General features: G+C 38.7%; 1 protein-coding gene across 2 annotated transcripts in view; it reads right to left on the bottom strand.

Moving 5' to 3' along the window:
- The window catches only part of LOC134854891 (uncharacterized), a 263671-nt gene that overhangs the window by 68533 nt on the left and 174848 nt on the right, over nucleotides 1-20290 (bottom strand). For both annotated transcript variants that reach the window (XM_063871250.1, XM_063871251.1), the window contains one exon: nucleotides 14215-14302. In XM_063871250.1, coding sequence (XP_063727320.1) covers nucleotides 14215-14302 — 88 coding nt within the window. The remainder of the gene's footprint in view (nucleotides 1-14214; nucleotides 14303-20290) is intronic.

Raw genomic sequence — 20290 nt, 5'->3', positions numbered from 1 at the left:
TTAATATCCTCAAAAGCTTGTGAATGTTGACTGTCCTGTTCAAATTTTTTCACTGGTATTTGAACGTTTTTCATCTTCTTTTTTTTCGTTTTCTTCCATCAATAGTGGTCGCAGTTTTTGCATAGTTTAGTGTTCTGTCCATCGCTTTTTGAAATCCCGTGGAAACCTGTTAGAAACCTATATGTTCCCGTGGCCTGTCCACTTACAATATTAAAGTTGCATTGTTCGGCTGTGCCTGCATAAAAATACTTTTGAATTGGTCATAAAATTTTTGTTTTCAACCTTCTGATTGCTCGCACAGTAGCACGTCAAACCTGGATCTCTTTGATAGTGCCGATTTCTGAGTTGTATGTATCCCCATTCTTCCTTGAAGATCCAGTCCAAGAATACATCGCGTACGACGCTCCGTCACTAATAACGGTGCTTTCCGAAGTTCCCATCCAGTTGACCGTAAATCCGCTTGCAGCGCCCTTAGTATTAGGATCGGACGTTTATTGTAATCTACGAACTGTGCAGTCAAGTTAGGTTTTTCCGCTGGGATAAATTTTGAATTTGAGGATCTTTCCAAAATTTGTTTTGTCGTTGTACAATTCAAAAATGACACGGGACTCCCCGTGACTATGGCCATGTTCACAATATGGTTTTCAATCTTCACCAATGCTTTTAAGGCTTTTGTTTGATGCGTTTGCGGATTCCGACGTACTTCTATCTTCTCGAATTTCTTTGTTGTTTGATCTAACTTTTGTTGACTCCAAACCCTTCCTGTTTGATTATTCGCCTGTACACGTCTGTTTATGTATTGCTGCACGCCTACAATTGATTTTAAGTCATTTTCAACCGACATGATTTCGAATTCTTCGCAGGAATCAAAACTGTGTATTAGGCTACCTTCTTCCTCTGAACTAGAGTGTTCTTTTTCAACCTCGTTTACTTGCTGAGATCGGCAAATTTTAGTGAAGTGATTTGGTTAGTTGCAAATTTCACAGGATTTCCCCATCGCTGGGCAACTCTTCAGCTGTCTTTCTCCAAAAAATCGGCCGCATCTCGTGCATTGCTTCTGGTCCCCTCGTGACCGTGTGATTTTTCTGTTTTCGTTCGTCCTTCTTTTGGTCTGGTCTCAACTTTGTCTCTAGGGTTGTACCCCTTGTTTCCAACTGCCATGATCGGTTCTTGTTTTATTTTGATTTGTGCGTTTGAAAATGGACCAGTATTAGTCGTAGTTGTTGATGATTTTTGAAATGCTTGCGTAGTTTGCTTAATCTGTTCGAATTTGCTTGCTCGCTTCAGTACTTCTTCCGGTGTGAATGTTTCGAACGTTAGTGTGCCTTGAAGTACAGCATTTCTCATCCGGGATATAAATAAGTCCCTAACCAGTTCTGCCTCCAATACTCCCAGTTCCGCTTTCGCTGCTTGTGCAGTCAACGCTGCATGGAATGATTCTAAAGATCCATTCGTTTCGTGTGATCGTGTAAATAATTTAATCGTTCATAGGTGACACTTTTCGTTTTTTCGAAGGAGATTTTTGCCAACCTCGCCATTTCTCTAAACTGAAGTTTAGATATTCCCGTCTGTGGGTTTTTTTTACAAATTTCTTTTTTTTTCCTTCTGTGCCAAGGGTTAGAAATAACCTTGATGTTATTCGTCTTCCTACTTCATGGTAGAACACATTGTGTCCTACCTTAGGTCCACGAGCGATGCGTTCTTCGTTTTCTAGTATGACCTTGTCCCGTGCTAATCTCTCGCGGGCTCCTCTCTCTGTAACTGCCTGCGCATCTTCATTTGTTCCTGGCGTTTCCCAACGTGGGAGAGGTTCCTCAATAACTGCTTTTAGTTCCTCTAACAATAGTTCTGGATCCACATTTTCTTTGACAGTAACTGCTAATAGGAATTGATCAAACCAAATTTTAAAATTCTATGGTGGGTCCGGTCCGAGTTTGATGAAAACCAGAAAACAGGAATTCCCATGTCTGTCTCAATGTCTTGGGACAGAAATCCTGCTGACTGCGCCATCTGATACTGTGGGGAGCTACGTAGTTGTAAATTGAAAACGATGTAGGTTTCTAAGAGTTTAATTAAAAATAGAAACCATCTTTTCTGAGTAGCGCCTGAGTTTCGGCTAACCGGTTTTTGCTGCTACATAACAGAGACTGAGGCTCTTGTTTTAGGTCAATGGTCACACATGGTTTGACCTTGAATAACATTAATAACAATATAATAATTATAGATAACGATATGCAAGTGGTACCAAGGCTGCAATATTGATTACTGTGAATGCAGTTTCAGTTGCTGTACCCTTCAGAGTACGTTGTCTCAATAACAACCATGTTGGCAAGTCATTCGCACGCGCTGTCTGTCGTAGGATTGATTCCATTGGCCTTAGATTAAGCATCGATCGATCGTTTGTAGAATGGCAGCCTGGTGTCATCTTCGTTGCCTTTGGCAATTCATTCTGTCGGTATACGATGAGGCCTTGTCCTGCATAGTTGCCAAAAAAACGCCATTCATAAGCTTGTCACCGACCGTATCCAGTTTTCTAAAAAAAAATCAGAAATGCTCCTTGAATGTCCTTTAAGGCAAGCTATTGGTTCCATCACGCTCTCGTCTTAGGATTGATTTTCTGTAGCGTCTTACACAACAACCGTAAATTGTTGGGTGAAAGACAACTTGAGTTCTTCTAGCGTGTGAGTCAAAGTTAAACTAAGCGTACTCCATTAGCTTTTTGGTTTGAATGCGAAAAACTTTAGACACCGGATGGATCTATTCACAAAACTGATCACAAGGGCTGTTAGTTGTCTAAAACCTAAAAGTAAACCCCACTAACTTCAAGAGCCTCAGCTTTTGAGATACCAATTCTACATGTTCTCCCGGGTTGACCTCCATACACCGAAAATGCTTATCATACAATTCCATACATCAAGTGTGTGGAAAAATGCATGTCATACAATTTTCATACAATTTCTAAAAATGGTTGAAAACTGGTATAAACTTATTTCTGTGGCTGTTTGATTCTAATAAAACAGTCTGGTGATAAAAAACTGAGAATTTCGTTTTTTTTTTTTGAAAAAAATGCTTATCATACAATTCCCATATATGGAAATTGTATGACTGGCATTTTGTTGATGGCGACACAAAAAATTTTTCAAGTAATTTCGAAAATTTGGCTCAAAAATTTTTTTGTTTTTTTTTCAACCGCAAATCGAATTTCGTACGCAAACAAACATTTTTCGAAAAAATTTTTTTGCATGCAAAATTTAATATTTTGTGTGCATAACGTAGTCCTGGATACGATAAAATTGGCTTTTATTTTCTTTTCACTTAATTTTTTTTTCAAAAACGCTGAAAATTTCTATTTCTTTTGGAGTGTTCATGTATGCCTTGATCAATGTCTGATTATTTGAAAATTCAAAAATTTAAGATAATCATCATTGAAAAATTTTGCCAAAAAATAAAAGTTTGTTACTTTTGTCATATCAATTGCCAAATTCAGGACGTTTTCGTCGCATTGTAAATGCAAGACCGTCCAACCGTTGGTGTTTTGAGTAACCAAGGTCTTTGTCACTTGTGTTCGGTTGCAAACACAACCGAAATTTTTTCAGAAACTAAATTCAGAAAGAAAAAATCAAAGTTTTTGGTTTATGGGAAAACACCTATCATACAATTTTCATATATGGAAAAATGCTTATCATAGAGTTTTCATACAATTTTTTGCACTTATGGAATTGTATGACAAGAAGTTTCTCATATATGAAAATTGTATGATAAGAAGTTTTGGTCAACCCGGGCTGGTTGTCTTGCGATAATGACCAAAATAGCTATGATAAGCTGGTTGGATATTGATGGCATTCGATTTCCGTCAGAGTAACAGTGCTTCAATGTCTGTAATGGCATTGCGGGGCTATCATGTCTTGCATTGATTCCAATAGCTGTCAACTCATTTGATTTAGCTCTCAACTCCTGCGCTGAATCTGCACTTGCATCAACTGTCTGTAGAGTTTGTTGATGTAATTTGCTGTTATTCGGAAGTCAAACAACCGTTGCTTGGGCGCTGCAGCATATTTGCATTGCAGAAATAGTTTTTTATCTCCTTTTAATCTCTTTCTCTATGCTGATGTTTTTCAATTTTCCGGGTTCAACCTGTAGATAATTTAATTTTAATTATTCAAAGTAAACTTTGTGATTAAAAAGCAGTTTTTCATGATGTTTTATCTCCACTGCTGGCTGTCATTAGTTCCTTACGACATTTCACTGATTAGTTTTCGGTTGTCTCTTTGTTTTCGGATTGGTAATTAATCAAGAATTCTGCAAAAGTCGTTTGTTTGTTCCAAGTGTCACTTGAACTTTAATTTTGCGCTGAGTTAGTGACATACTTTTTGCACTGCTATAGATCGCATGTTTTTTTTCCAATTACTGAAACTAGAACTACCGATGATTTTGTTTCGTAGACGACTCATAAGCGTTGGGCTTTTCAAAAGCTATAGCGGCGCTTCATTTGCTTGTTTGTTGACTAGCTCCCGTCGTTATGTTGCTGGTGTATGTCACGTTGCAGTATGTTTTGATGTCATTGTGCCTTTAGTGTTCGTCTAAGAGTTGGTTGATATTTGTCGCAGGAACCCTAGAATGGCTCCCAAATCGTTTCATGCAGCTCGTTTTCCGTACTTGCCGGGTAAATATTGCGGGAGGGGAGAGGGCTTGATCACCTCTACTTTTAACTCTAATAACAGATAACGACTGTGTGCGCGTCAATCTCCAAGATTATAAAAAAAACGGTTTTTAAACACTTTAATTAATGAGTATTTTCTCGGCAAAATAACTCCGGAAATATAACGGAAATTTGAAAATATAACGATAATTTTAACAAACTTTATCATCGGTAACATCGGCCACAATAAACTGCATAACTCAAAGCAAGCTGCAAAAATGGCCAGTATTTGTCCTTGAGACAAATTGCTCTTTTTAAAGGTCAGCCATAACCAAGGCTGAACCAAATTAGAGCGAAAAGACGGTTAAAATGGGTTTTGGGGGGACCGAACCTGGTTACGGAGCATCCCATCAAGTTCGGTGCACATTCGAGTTCTAGAAAGGAAATGACCTAGTCGGGATTCGAACCGGCGCCGAACCCGCCGGGACGCACCATGTATACGCTTGGCTACTGTCCCTGTATGTATTTACTTTTATATGCATTTATACTCTCGCACATTTACATTTGCGCTGCAACATCCTCCGCCCCTAAAGACGGAAGAACAGGTGCGAGTTTTACGGTCGGTCGTGTCAGCTCGCTCGTAACAGTTTTGATATCGGCGGATCGGGCGCATCCGTCTTTGCCGTAGTGTAGTTTAGCAATACGGGCGAGTGGGTAATGCCCACGTGGGCTGTCGGGTTCGACTACCCAAACCAAGTCGCCGGTTTTCAGTGTGACATCCGAATCATTATGCCACTTTGCTCTCTTGTTGAGAGATGGTACATATTCACGCAGCCAGCGTGACCAAACTGCGTTAGCGTACGATTGTGCTCTGGCGTAACGCTTTTTATAATCAAAGTTATCTTCGAAACTTAACGACGGGAAGCTAGCTGCGCTGTGACCGAGAATGAAGTGATTCGGGGTGAGTGCCTCTAGGTCGTGCGGATCGGAACTGACCGGAGTGATCGGTCTTGCGTTAAGTAATTGTTCAACTAGGCAGAGCGTTGTTCCTAGAACTTCCTCAGTTAATCTCCTGTTGCCTAATATGTCGTACAACACTCGCTTAACACTTCTCACTAGCCGCTCCCAGGCGCCACCGTGATGAGGGGCACTGGGCGGGTTAAACTTCCACTTAATGCCTTTGTGGACGAAAACGGCCGGGGCGACTTTGTTCCAATTTTGGACACAGGATAGGAGCTCCTTTTGAGCACCAACAAAATTCGTGCCATTGTCAGAAAGAATGGTTTTGGGGGTACCTCGCCTTGCAATAAATCGCTCTACGCCCATGACGCAGGAACTAGTATCGAGAGATGGAACCAACTCGATGTGAACTGCTCGAGTCGTGAGGCAGGTAAATAGGAAACCCCATCTCTTTTCGGTACTTCGGCGTATCGGCACTTGAAACGGGCCAAAGTAATCAACACCTGTGTTGGAGAAGGGAGGCTGCTTGTAACCCAGTCTTTCAATCGGTAGGTCAGACATAATGGGCACAACTGTTTTTGCTTTGCGCTTACGGCATGTTATGCAAGTATTTTCGATGTTCCCAAGTAACCAGCGCAACTTCAGAACAATGTATTTCAACTGAACTACAGCACGCATGTAATCCAACCCCTGATGTGCATGTTGAAAGTGCATATGCCTAATCAACATATGAGCAACTCGGTGTCGACCATCCAGTATTATTGGATGTTTGCTATCAAAGTCGGTATCAACAAGACGGCTGATACGTCCAGTTGAACGCAGGATGCCAGCTGGGCCGATGAACGGAGAATATTTAGCAATCCGACTTTTCTTTGTTATCAGTTTATCGGACTGAAGTATTTTCACTTCGGCAGGAAATGATTCGGACTGAGCGAGATAAATGAGCTTCTGCTCGGCAATATCTAACTCGGACGGGTCGGTTATTTCAAGCGTTTTTGTACGGAAGTGTTTATGCGATGGTAGCACACGAAGCATAAACGCTAAAACACGTTTGTACTTTACAATTGAGCTGAATTTATCCCAATTTTTAAACAGACGGATCGACGGAGCTTTCTCAGATGAAGCATCAACAACAAACGTAGATGCAGTCTCAAGGCATGTATCAATGTCACAGAGTGGGCCTTTTAATTGGATCTTTTTGATGACATCAGTGTTCGGCTTGAATGGCCAATCACATGTCCTCAATATACTAGGGCCTCTAACCCAGCTGCTATCCTTGAGGGCTTCCGAAGAAATCCCTCGTGTGCCGGTATCAGCTGGGTTATCACCACTGAGTACATGATTCCATTGATCAATGGTGGTGGACTCCAAGATTTCACCAGTGCGGTTTCCAACAAACACAGGAAGTTTGTTGCACGAGTTAAGCCACTGGAGAACGGTGGTAGAATCAGTCCACATGAATACATTGCTTACTTTGAAAGTAAGCGCTTTCAAAATCTCTTCTTTGAGTCGAGTCGCAAGCAGAGCAGCCTGAAGCTCTAACTTGGGAATGGAGAGCATCTTCATAGGCGCTACACGGGCTTTCCCAAATACAAAAGCTAACTCGGTCTTTTGCGATTTAGCAAGTCGGGCTCGGAGAAACGATACGGCGCAAAAAACGTCCTGCGAACTATCACCGAACGTGTGAAGTTCACAGCGGTCGAACGGTTCGGTAAAGTAGCTACGAGGTATCGTCAGAGTACCTAATAGTGGAAGTCCTGAGTGCCAATCTAGAAATTGTTGTTTAATTTCCTCTGGGAGATCATCATCCCACTTTTGACCACTGATTCTCCATATGTCTTTTAGTAAAAGGCGCGCTTTCACAGTATATGGAGCTACCAGTCCTATTGGATCAAAAACTGAGGAAACAAAACTCAACACGGTGCGTTGAGTAATTGCTTTATCTAGTGGTCGATCAACACCTCTACTTACTACTAGGGTATCTTTTACATGATCCCACCTGAGACCAAGAACATGCGACGATTGGTCTGGACTCTTACAAATATCCTTAACTGACGGGTTGGACTTACGGTTGTCCGGATTAAGAGCGGTTGTAACTTCGGGTACATTGCTAACAAACTTTGTCAGGTTAAACCCACCTAATTTGAGCATTGCGACTAAGTCTTTACTTAGGCTAAGAGCGTCAGCGGTATTTTCGAACGAGTCAAGATAGTCGTCCATGTAAAACTTCTGGACAACGGCTGAAGCGGCTTCGGGGTATTCAGCTTGATTATCAGAAGCAGTTTTTTGTAGCGCGAAATTCGCACAAGTTGGCGAATCACGAGCGCCAAAAATATGACGGGTGTATTGGTGAACCACCACACTTGAAGTGGGGTCCTCCCGCCACAAAAAACGGAGAGACGGTTGATCTCGCGCAAGTACTCCAACTTGTAAGAACATACCTTCTATGTCCGCTGAGACGGCGTACTTGTGTTGACGGAACCTCAACAGTACAAAAATAAGATTTTGAAGGAGATCCGGGCCAACCAAGAGAGATCTATTTAAGGAAGTGCCATGAAACTTGGATGCTCCATTGAGCACACGGCGCACCTTGCCGGGTTTGTTCGGGTTCAAAACCGGATGGTGTGGTAGATACCACTCACGTTCGGCTCGTGAGCTGGGATCGTGCGGGTTGACGGTTATGACATATCCTTTACTTATATCTTCTCTGATTGTTTCGGTATACTTCTCGCGAAGTAACGGATCTTTATCTAATCTTTTCTCTAACGACTTTAATTGGGCTAATGAAGAATAATAATTGTTAGGCAAGCTAACATCATTATCACTCCACAGCATCGGTACAGTGTAACGCTCACCATCGTGAACGGTTTCAGTTTTTAGGATTGACAAAGCACGCTTGTCTGCGGCGGAACGGGCATCTACTTGCTTGAACGCACCATACGACTCTAACTCATACCAAGTTTTGATTTGGTCGGTCAGAGAAGTATCGTCCGTAACGCAGTTAAAGGAAGAAGAATTTAAGGACGAACGATCAGGAGACGGACCACTAATGACCCAACCTATCGGAAGTCGGACGGCGCACGGTGAGTCAAGTTCATCTCCGAAGACATGTTCGAGGGGTCTTATCGCATGATAGAAGTCCTGTCCTATAACTATCTCAATCTCTTTGTAATTATACGCAGTCGTCTTTAACGGGGCTAGTTGCGGGTATTTGACCTGCAATTCGGAAACGTTTATAACATCGGGTCCTATATACATGTTGTGCTTAACGAAAGCGACAAACGAAAACGAAAATTCACTTTCATTGGGTTTTGCGGAAACTTTCAAGTGAACTCGTTGAGTTTTAGATACCTTGGCTGAGTTAAAACCATCGGTCGTAACATTTACGGGCGTGCCAACTAATTTCAGACGTTCAACGAGTGCCGCGGAAACCCAAGAATGAGTGGAACCGGTGTCACAAAGTGCTAGTGCATTCGAATTTTCCGAACCAGAGGACACATCTACCAACGCAACGGGAAGAATACCTTTTGCAGTTCCCTCACAAGGTTTAACACAAGCTGCGTTGTTTGCAGAAGTAGTGTTTGTATTAGTTTGAGTTGATGGTGATCGGTCGGCCTCTTTGGGCGGGAAAACTTTCTCGGCTCCATGAAGAAGCACATTGTGAGTGCTCTCACAGTCCTGTTTTGGGCATTTTCTTGCCTTTTGGCACTTTCGGAAGGTATGGTTGCCTTGTAAACAAGAAAAACAGAGCTTTTGTTCTGCTACATATTTAGCCCTTTGTGTTGCGTTTTTCTCTTTGAACACGGAACAGTTCCAGAGTGCATGCTGCCCTTTGCATAGCGAGCATGGAGGAAACCTCGTCTTTTCTCTACTTTTCTCATCCTTAGAACTTACCTTAGTGTTACCTGCAAGCACTTTTGTAATTACTTTTTGTTTAACTGGCTGCTCGACTTTGACTAAAGATTTCAATCGCTCATGGCCTTCTGCCTTATTCTTAAGCCAATCGTTGAAGTCTAGCAATGTTAATCGCTGCCAATGTTGTCTAACAGTATGCATGGACCATGCCTCTTTTAGATTTGGAGGAAGCTTACTGACGGCTTGATTTAATAGGTTCACACTTTTCAAGTCGTCATTGAACGACAAAGACCTAAAAACAGCTACGAGCCCAGAAATCACCGCAGAAAAACTTATAACATGGTCAGAGTTGTGCATCTTCAATGCGGGAAAATTCTTCAACTTATCCAAATGTGCACCAACTACAACATGAGGTTGCCCAAACTTTCTCTGGAGAGTTGCTAGAGCATCCTTATACAACACTCCACTGTAGCCGTATTCCGCAATTGCACTCTTGGCTTTGTCTTTAACGTGTGTTTTCAGATATTTGAGTTTTTCATCATCAGTTAGCATAGCCGAATCAACTGTTGCTTGGAACTGCCCGAACCATTCATACCAGTTAAGTGGTTCTCCATCAAACACTTCCAATTTCAACTCTGGTAGACGGTCTTTGCGGCTATGCAGAATGATATCTGCTAACTCTCTCGCCGAGATGGGTTGTTCGTCGCTATTAGGCACGTAAGACGGGCCCGTAGTGGGCGCAGGATATGTAGGTGGATAACCTTGATGCGCTGTTTCAACAACTGGATGAGTTTGCGGCTGGGTGTAATACACAGTCCCAAAACTTGTATAAGGAACTACGGTGTTTGGTGGAACAACAGGAGTTGTCACTGAGAAAACGTTTGAGGGCGGTGCACAGTATTGAGGAACTGGCATCGTTTGCGCAGTCGCGGCAGGTCTCCACAAACTGCTATACGGGTTATAGTGTTCACTTGAGAAACTTGTTGGGTTGTTTGGAACATTTATAGGTTGATGGGATGGCGCTGCAGGCGCCTGATACCCAGTTGAAACGGGGCCGGAATGTGGCTGACTGACCGGAAGCAAAGAGGGAATAGGAACGGTTGACGGGACAAATGGTTGAATAATCGGAAGCGAAATGGGAATCGGAACGGTTAATGGAGAAACAAAAGGTTGACTCGCCGGAAGCGAAACTGGATTAGTAACGGTCGACACAGAAGGCGGTGCCACATTAATGGTGGGATTACCAAAGGGCATTGAAGCGGGAATGCTACCACCTGCTTGTGGTATCAGATTGTGATTTTGCGAAACTTCAGCATGAGGTGTTGACGCTAAGTGTGGAGTAACAAAGTTTGAGCTGGAGGCAACGAACTGTGGTAAACTAGATGGGTTCTCGATTGAGTGCAATGACAGACGCGATTGGACCAAACTTGATCTCTGAGCCTGAATTCGATTCCTATTGTGGCCTCCCGGTTCACTGTATGTGGTTTGACCAGCGTTGACGACGGCACCCCCGCTGACGACGGCACCAACCCCTTGCAAAACATCAGTAGCAATCAAAGTGGAACTCTCGACTACTGGATGACTTTGCTCTGCGCTTGCAACAACTTCGGCCTGCTCTTGCTCAGTGACAACGTTTTCTACCCATTGTTCAGTACGTTGTGGGTCAACATGTGTTACGCTAGCATTTCCTATCTTCTCACTTGCTGCAGAAAGCTCTTCTTCCAACTCGAATTCCTTTAACTCAATTTCAGCCAGTTTCTTGCGGTGTACCTCAGCTAGTTCTTCCAACTCTAAATTACCTTGCTGTTCTTTTATTTTATTTTGCTGCGCTTTCAACTTCAATGACACCTTTGCTTGTCTCTCAAGTTCCTCCTGCTGCTTCTTCAAAACCAACAAATCTCGCCTCTTCTCAGTTGATGTTTTTGACTGCGCGACGGTATAGCGACTGGATTTATGCGAACCTGATTTATGATGTCGACTACTGTACCGCGACACCTTAGAGCGCGCATCTGCTTCATGTGAGTCTTGTGGTTGTGTTGTTACGATCGTACTTAACGATTCTGCAACATTGTCAAGCTCTGTTTCCTCAGGTTCAACGTTTAAGCCAGCTTTATATGATGCAGCCTTCTGTAAAACTCTATCGTTTCTTGATGTAACCGTATGAAGCCACATATCCTGCGCTGGTATCAATTTATCAGGATCAACACTTTTAGAAGCTAACTTAATCAATTCCTCATTTATTTCAACTGCAGTCTCTATCAGGCTCTTGCAATTCTGAATCTGAGTGTCAATCTTTGATGAGCGACTCTGACTTTCAATGTTCTCAATTATAATTTCATGGCACTTGTACAGTTCATTTTCAAGTTTGGTTCGCTTCGCAAATAACTTTTGAACCCTCTTCTGAAAGTTCTCATCCATGGCTCTAGGGTCTATACTTAACTCAAACTATACTTAACGGTTATCGGGCGTTTGCGGGGCGATTCGGAACGGTTTTCGGTGAGTAAAGTTACCAATGGGGCTGGGGATTAAGTAAGTCGGTTGATATCAAACAACACACACGGAGTAAACCTGAGGATGAATAAAACCAACTTAACTTACTTAATATCACCTCCCTGACCACTTAGGATGATGTTACGGCGTACGAAATTTGTTGAACGATCGTACGACGGTGCGTCACTACTAATCGGCTAGTAGCTCGACGAATTACCAAGAGGTTTGGGAATTAAGCAAGTCGGTTGAAAACCAACAACACACGCGGAGCAAACCTGAGGATGAAAGACAACAACTTAACTTGCTTAATTTTACCGTCCCGGACCACTTAGTCAGTCGTTGCGAAACGAATGTTTTGAAAAGCGAACGGATGCAAACAGGTATCAAGTCGTTGTAAACCTTAAGTTTACCAATGGGGTTGGAGAATCAGGCAAATCGGTTAAGTTCCAACAACACACGCGGAAAAAACCTGAGGATGAAAAAACTCAACTTAATTTGCCTGATATTTCGCTACCAGACCACTTACCATAAGGTTGGTGTCATGTTACAGCACAGTTTCGTAGAATTATGGGGACGTTTTGACGATTTTTTGGAAATTTCTTACTTTTTTCCCAAAATTTTTCGGAAAATTTTGGTCAGCAGGTTCGAGTCGCAAACCAATCCAAAAAACTAGTCCAGTACCTTTTGTCTATGTTCCGTTTTTCTGGACTTTCAATCCATTCACAATTACCCAAAAATTTTTGGTATCGAGAAAAAATTACCACTTGTAGCTTGCTTTGAGTTGGGATACACAATCAGACACCGTATGTAATTTTATTGCACAAAAGAAAAATTATAAAAAACTAGATGAGTCTTACAGTTTTTGACGGTTTTGGAGATTGGCGTCACCGGGTAAAATCCAAAAACTTCGGGTGTCGAGAAAAACACAGCTCCACTTTGACCAAAAGTCAGCAATCAGGACACCTGAACAGGCCTCTCTTCCGCTAGTCAGTCTGCTTTTTCGTCCGTCTGCTAAGTCGTCTGTCGGCCAACTGGGTACGCTATGCTAACTTTCGAATGGGACTCAAATGGTCTACAATGGTATCTGACACCAGATTTTTCAGTAGCAGCGTATTCATAGACTCGATTTCTTTCAGCGAGTCAATAATAGATTGATTTTTCAGAGACGCTAAAATGTTGATAAGATTCGACACACCCGGTCTAGATTCCGAGTCGTGGGTTCGAACCTGTAACTGCTTTTCTAACTTTAGCTTGAATTTTATCAGGCTCATCCAAAATAGTTACGTAACTGAACTGATTGTCATCTGATTTGCAACGATTTAATTCGATTACTTTCTTCTTGGATCAATTTTTCAGGAATAATAAACACAAGACTGTTGAATTTCTGACTGAAACCTGAAGCAATGTCCCTTGTGTCGACTTCGTGAGAAAAGACTTCTGTCCCTTGTGTCGACTTCGTGAGAAAAGACTTCTGTCCCTTGTGTCGACTTCGTGAGAAAAGACTTCTGTCCCTTGTGGGGCGCCAAAATGTGCGCGTCAATCTCCAAGATTATAAAAAAAACGGTTTTTAAACACTTTAATTAATGAGTATTTTCTCGGCAAAATAACTCCGGAAATATAACGGAAATTTGAAAATATAACGATAATTTTAACAAACTTTATCATCGGTAACATCGGCCACAATAAACTGCATAACTCAAAGCAAGCTGCAAAAATGGCCAGTATTTGTCCTTGAGACAAATTGCTCTTTTTAAAGGTCAGCCATAACCAAGGCTGAACCAAATTAGAGCGAAAAGACGGTTAAAATGGGTTTTGGGGGGACCGAACCTGGTTACGGAGCATCCCATCAAGTTCGGTGCACATTCGAGTTCTAGAAAGGAAATGACCTAGTCGGGATTCGAACCGGCGCCGAACCCGCCGGGACGCACCATGTATACGCTTGGCTACTGTCCCTGTATGTATTTACTTTTATATGCATTTATACTCTCGCACATTTACATTTGCGCTGCAACAGACTGCACTAGATATTATCACTTTTAATAGACGCAGAAAAAACAAAGTTATATCAAAATCACGAGTTAAAATACGTTTCCTAATTGTAGACAAATATAATTAAGCAGAAAAAAGAGAATTGCCCATAATAATGAAAACTTGCCATCACAAGTGTATCTGCTTCTGTTGAAAAAAAAGAAGATGCACAGTTACACAGATGCAAAAAGGTACAACGCATAGGCTACAGGCGGGGTAAGTTGTACACACACTTCACTCACAGTAAATCTAGAGAAATCTGTTGTGATGTCGAAGTTGATGAAGTAAAACTGCTCAGCGAATGTGTTCATGCTCGAATTTGTAGGATGCCTGAAAAACAAATAACATTTAAAAAAAAAAACAATTATATAGCTGTTGTCGTATAGCGGACAATGTTGTATTTAAATTACTCGGAGTCATAATATCTGTCTGAAAATCTTTAATATAGAGCAATAAAACTGAGATCTAATCTAGTTTTTGTTGATTTTATCATCAAACCCACTTTTTAAAGAATCAGGCTCTATCTAAATAAATTAAGAAAAGCGCCTCACACAGTTGATATTTTTTGAACAGTGGCTCTCAAATCTGTTTCATCAAACGCTCACCCAGATTGTATGAACGTCGTTCCGAAACTAACGTTTGCAAGAAAAATGTCATCGAATTAACCTTTAGTTGAGCTTTTTTATTCAGTGATCCACTAAAAAACTTGCAGGAATTATAGTTTTAAATTCTGATGTTGAATTAGCTTCTAAAAGATCCACTGAAAAAACCGCTTAAGCTGACCCATAAAAGTGGTCAAAAACAAAAGTATATATTTGAATTGTTTGAAACTTAATAAGGTCGAAGAGAAAAATATTTAAGGATCAACACAATTTTCATAAAATTAGCCCAATTATAGAAAACTGGAAAATTGAGTAATTTTTCTCTTCCACTGGGACTAAAAGTTACTCACATTTTTTTTGAATCATTTATTTTTTCTAAACTGGAGATCGTAATTTGCCAAATTATTTTGAATTGAACTTAAAAAAATCAAAGTTAAACGGCGAAGTATCAAACTTGTGCGTGAACAGTCATTAGGTTTTTTTTCAAGAAAAAACCGTACATTTTTTCTATTTAACAGGAGGAAAAACTACGAGCTCGGCAAGGAAAAAAATATTGTGAGCATGAAAACATTTTAAAACTCATCTCGACTTTTAAGTATCAGGAAATGTAGAAACAAAACTAAGTGGCCTCCTTGAGAAATCTCTTGGTCATTATTTCAAAGACTTTCAACAATCAATTTCGCATCAGTTTTTACATAGATGCGAAGCAATCAATTGTAAATCAGTTTTCACACAGACTTTCAACACTTGCAATACGACTAAAAAAAGTTCATTACAAAAAATTTCAAAAAAAGAAGGAAGTTTAGCTGAAATAAAAAGTTAAGCTGAAAAAATAATTTGAAAAAAGTCCAAAAAATCTGTCTGAAAAACGTTTACACCTTTGTCTCGGATTATATTCGTTAGAAGCCTTCAACATAGCCCACAGAAAATTGAAAAAGAGCCAATGAACGCAAGTAAACAGAAAAAAATTTTGATTTACTTTTTCAAAAAATCAACTTTCAAATTTCGAAAAAAGAATAATGGAATTAAAACTCTTTGAGTTTCATGAAACAATATATGATTGAAGAGTTTTTGATAGAACTCAACTAATTTGAGAAAACTAGATCAATGGGTAAATTTTTACTTCACTATGAAATCTGATGGTTAAACTTCATTTTCGAAATTAGAAGTCAATCGCATTTTTCTAGACATTTCGTTTTTGCTGTTCGATAGTAGAGCTATTGCAAATTTGCTGCTACAGTTTTGCTGTTCGACCTTTTTCTAATAAGATTCAACCAATTTGAGAAAATTAGATCAATAGGTAACCTATTCATTTCTTTGGGAAATCTGATAATTAAATTCCATTTTGTAAATTAGAAGTCAAACACAACTTTCGTAACCTTTACACTTTTGCTGTTCGATAGAGGATTTTGCCTTCTTTTTAATAAGCAAAATGCACAAAACTTGAAAAACATTAAAGTCAAACATTTGCTTTTTTTTGGAAAAACCTCAAGTTAATTTGAAAAAGCAAAAGTTAAAACATGGAAAAGTAAACGTGAGACTGAACAAGTTTGATGACTTCCCTGAAAAAAAAGCAAAAAAAATTATCGCGACCTATTCGATGAACTGCGTTCATCGACTCTTAAAAACTAGCTTTAAATAGAATTGAAAATCAATAACGGAGCGCGAACTAAGTTATGCAAATTTTCGAAAAAAACTTAGGTCGACCCTCATTAAGCCAGAAACAAAACTAGAAATAAAAAAAGTCTAGCTATAAAATATTTTAATGTAAAGTTTTTACGACCCATCCCTCCTGGAACAAGCAAAAGCATTCTAAAACATTCGCTCCTAAAAAGGGCAAGTTAGTTGACTAGCTTTACACTTAAAATAATGCATTACAAGATATTGAATAGAAAAAAAGAAAGTCTTTTTTTTCAAAAAATTTAATTGAAAAATATTTTTTAAAAAGTCAAAAAAACTCGATCTACGAAAATAGCATGACTTTGTCTCAAACAATCTTCATAAACAACCTTGGAAAGCAAATAAAATCAATGATCAAGCGGCAAAAAAAAATTTGGGTTGAGCCAAGTTAGGCCGAAAACAAAAGTAGACATAAAAAATTCTAGCTATAAAAATTTTCTAAGTAAAAATATCTCAACCCTACCTTCCTAAAACAGGCAAAGGCATGAATACAATTTATTTGTGAAGCTACGGAACTTAGGTTGAATTTCGATACAATTAAAGCATTGCATAACAAGATATTGCATACCAGTAACGGATTTAGGGGGGGTGGGGTGGTTGGTTGGACGCATCTCCTCAGGGATTCGATCCCCTGCCGACCCAAAGGGTCCCCCTTTGTACTATCTAGAGATATCCATTTTTGGCTGAGCGACCTTAAAATTTTTCTAAGCGCGCCTTTGGCGCCAACCTATACTAATTTTGATGGGGGAGCGCGTGACGCGCCTTTTTTTGGCCTTTTTTCAAAAATCTGCCTGCTGCGCAGAAAATTTGGTAAAATTAGGGTCTTTATAGCTCAGAAAATCAATTTGCTCTTTTCATTTTTTTTAAAACCCACCCCGCCACGCTCGAGAAATTCCTCGAACCGCGCCTGTTGCATACAAAAAGAAGAAAGTATTTTTCTTTTCAAAAATTGAAAGAGAATGAAAATCCAAGCAGCACCTAGGGCGAAAAAACTTGGGCAGATCCCGAAAACGAAACTGTAGACATAAAAAATCTTCAAGCTATAACATTTTTGAAAGCCCTCCCTCCTGAAACAGGCGAAAAAATTTATACAATTCGTCGTTGAAACTGCGCAACATAAGTTGAAGAGAAGGTTATAATGAATAGGCCGAACACGTTTAACAAAAAAAAACAAGAAAGTTATAGATATATTAAAAATCAGAGTTGGTAAATTTACAAACTACAGAGAAACTATCAATTTTAGTAAAACTTGTTCAAACCATAAATTTAAAAATCCTAGCTTTGAAAAAGGCACTTGAAAGGCTAACCGGAAAAAAATGCATTAGAAAAACAATAAAAAATCAGGCGACAGAAATTTGGACGAAAACGATAATTCCGAAAAACATTATTTTTTCAATAATTATGAAAAAAATATATTTTTTTACCCCACATGAACTAACGAGTAATTTTTATTTAAATTTTCAAGAAATTGAGTTTAGAAGCCTTTGAGCAAGTAAGAAACGAGCGTATCGGCACAAATTGGAAGAAAATTTGTAAACGAAAAATAAAAGTCTGGTTCACGATTACAGGTCACTCGCTCTTAGCACGATTAAAAGTCACGATTACAAGTCACTTTTCTCAAGTGAAAAAACAATTGGAATCCATTCGAACAAACAAAGAACTATTTTTCAAACAATGAAACTCAAAATAATAACATCCAATTTTAAGGGAAAAAAATTGACTTCACAGCTGTTCGAATTTAAGAAAACTCACGAACAATTTTTTTTTGATAGAATCAACTCACTTGGAGTTCTAAAACATGACCAGCAGAAAGTTTTTGAAAAAAAAAATTTCAATTCAAAAGTAACAAAATATATAGCCTCAAAGCTTCCTTGACATTTTGATAAACCTAAACCAATTTGAGAGAAACGGATCAATAGGTAAACTTTTTATTTCTCTGGGACATCTGAAAAATGAAATCGCTTTCCGTCACTTTTACAATTATGATGTTCGAAAGAGGAGTTTGCCTTGCTTTAAGCAAACTTAAAAAAATAACAGGAACTTAAAAGTCAGGCCGCGAACAATCAAGTTTAAGCATGATAAATTTTCAAGTTTTTTTGAAAAAAAACATAACAAATGATTCAAGACTTTTCCTTACGAACGTCGACTTGTTTATTACCTTTCTGCTTGTTCAAATCAGTTAATTTCGAAACACTCAAAATTTGTTCGTTAACTGGCTCATTATGAAGTTTCATTCTTTTTTTTTCAAGAAGGAATTCGTAAAACTAAAAAAAGTTAAGCGAAAAAAGCGCTCGAAGTTTTCTGAAAACAAGTTATTTTTTGTTTCAAAGAATCAAAATATCACCTTGAATCTCTTTCAGTTTCAAGAACATGATTAAATATTTCATGATAATTTCTTTTTTTTTTCATTAATTACCTAATTTGAGAAAACAGGACAAATTCGTTTTTTCCTGTTTTCTTCACCCAATTGCATTTTTTTTATTATAGGTCGTAATTTTTTTCAAGGTATAAGTGAATCAAATGACAAAAAAACTATAATCAAATCGGTAAAAAAATTGACAACCACACGACCTAAAGAAGTGTCTACCGTTTATTAACTGAAACTTTTTCAAAACTTCTAAACCGAAAATAATTTTTAACGTTTCTAAACAATTTTTAGATATTTCTCACAGCTAACTATTACTCCAAATCTAAAATACCACAGATCATAGGAAACAAAACCCGGAAAACTGAAAAAAGATTGACTGTCATTGACTTGGTTTTTTTATGATTTTTAAAACCCAGGTTGACACTCAATAATTTCAATAAGTATTTATAAGGAATATTGTTCAATTAAAAAGTACTAATTTATAAAACTGAGGTAAGACTTGGTTACTACCAAGTATTTCTATTTTGTAGGAAACTATTTCAATTTTAAGGGAAAGTATTTCTATTTTGTAAGACAAATAAAGTAGATTTTGATTATGTCTTTTAGTTTTTTTTGCGCCAATTAAACTTGAGTTATTGGAGAGCATAATTTGCAAATGAAAATAAATTGACTATAAAGAGCGCTCAAAAGTCTACAGCGATAAAATCATTTTTAAGCGTGAACATTTCGGTTAGTACCACTGTTTACCCTATAAAAGTAAAAACAATTTAAAAAACTGTTTTCACTGCATTCATGGACATTGAAAAACCAAAAAAAAAATCATAAACCCATTTTCATAGCTATTGAGCTCAAAAATTTTTTTTATGAGAACAATTTCAGCTCCTTTTGAACTTTTCTTCCGATCCTTCTTCTTTTCAAAAGATCGAATAAAAAAAATATGTTTCAAAAAATTTTTCCTCTCATTATCTAAAAGTTTGGCTCCTTAAGTTTTGCAAAAACAAGAAAAGAAGAAAATGATAATCGATCACCCTGAACTTGTTCCTTTCCTCTCGTTAGAATTCTAAACTTTTCTGCGTGTTAAAGTTTTGTTCGCGAAGCAAATTTTGAAACAATCGGTTTCATTAATCTCTCATTTCAAAAAAAAGGAAACTTTTGACCTTTCTCTCCGTCAAAAATATTAAATGATTTCCTGGTTTAAAGCATAGCCAACAGACAGTTGGAAAAAAGTCAATGAAAGTAAATGGGAAAAAAATGCTGACGTCTGTCATTGAAAAAATTTCAATTTTTGACTTTCAACAAAAAAAATCATTGGCCTCAAAGCATTGTACTAGAAAATTTTTTGTTTGGCGATTTTTTGATAAATTTAACGTTTTTTGAGAAAACTGAACCAGTGAATTATTTTTTTATTTTGCTGAAAAATAAGTTTTACTTTCGAAAGTAGAAGTCGGTGACTTCTATACTTTTGCTATTCGACAGCTGAGTTTGCCTTCCTTCCAACTGAGAAAACTAACTGCACTTGAAAATAAATATAAAATCAAACCGCAAATTTTTTTTCAGACTTTTACCTAGAAGAAAACAAAAATAGTAATCACGACCTAGACAAGAGTCTGAACTCTTTTTATCGTTTCTTTAAAATAAACTAATGGCATAAATTGCAGTGCTAGCAGC

This window comes from Symsagittifera roscoffensis, chromosome 9 (genome assembly GCF_963678635.1).
Source record: "Symsagittifera roscoffensis chromosome 9, txSymRosc1.1, whole genome shotgun sequence".
Taxonomy (NCBI): Eukaryota; Metazoa; Xenacoelomorpha; order Acoela; family Convolutidae; genus Symsagittifera; species Symsagittifera roscoffensis.
This window is presented reverse-complemented; position numbering and strand designations above follow the sequence as displayed.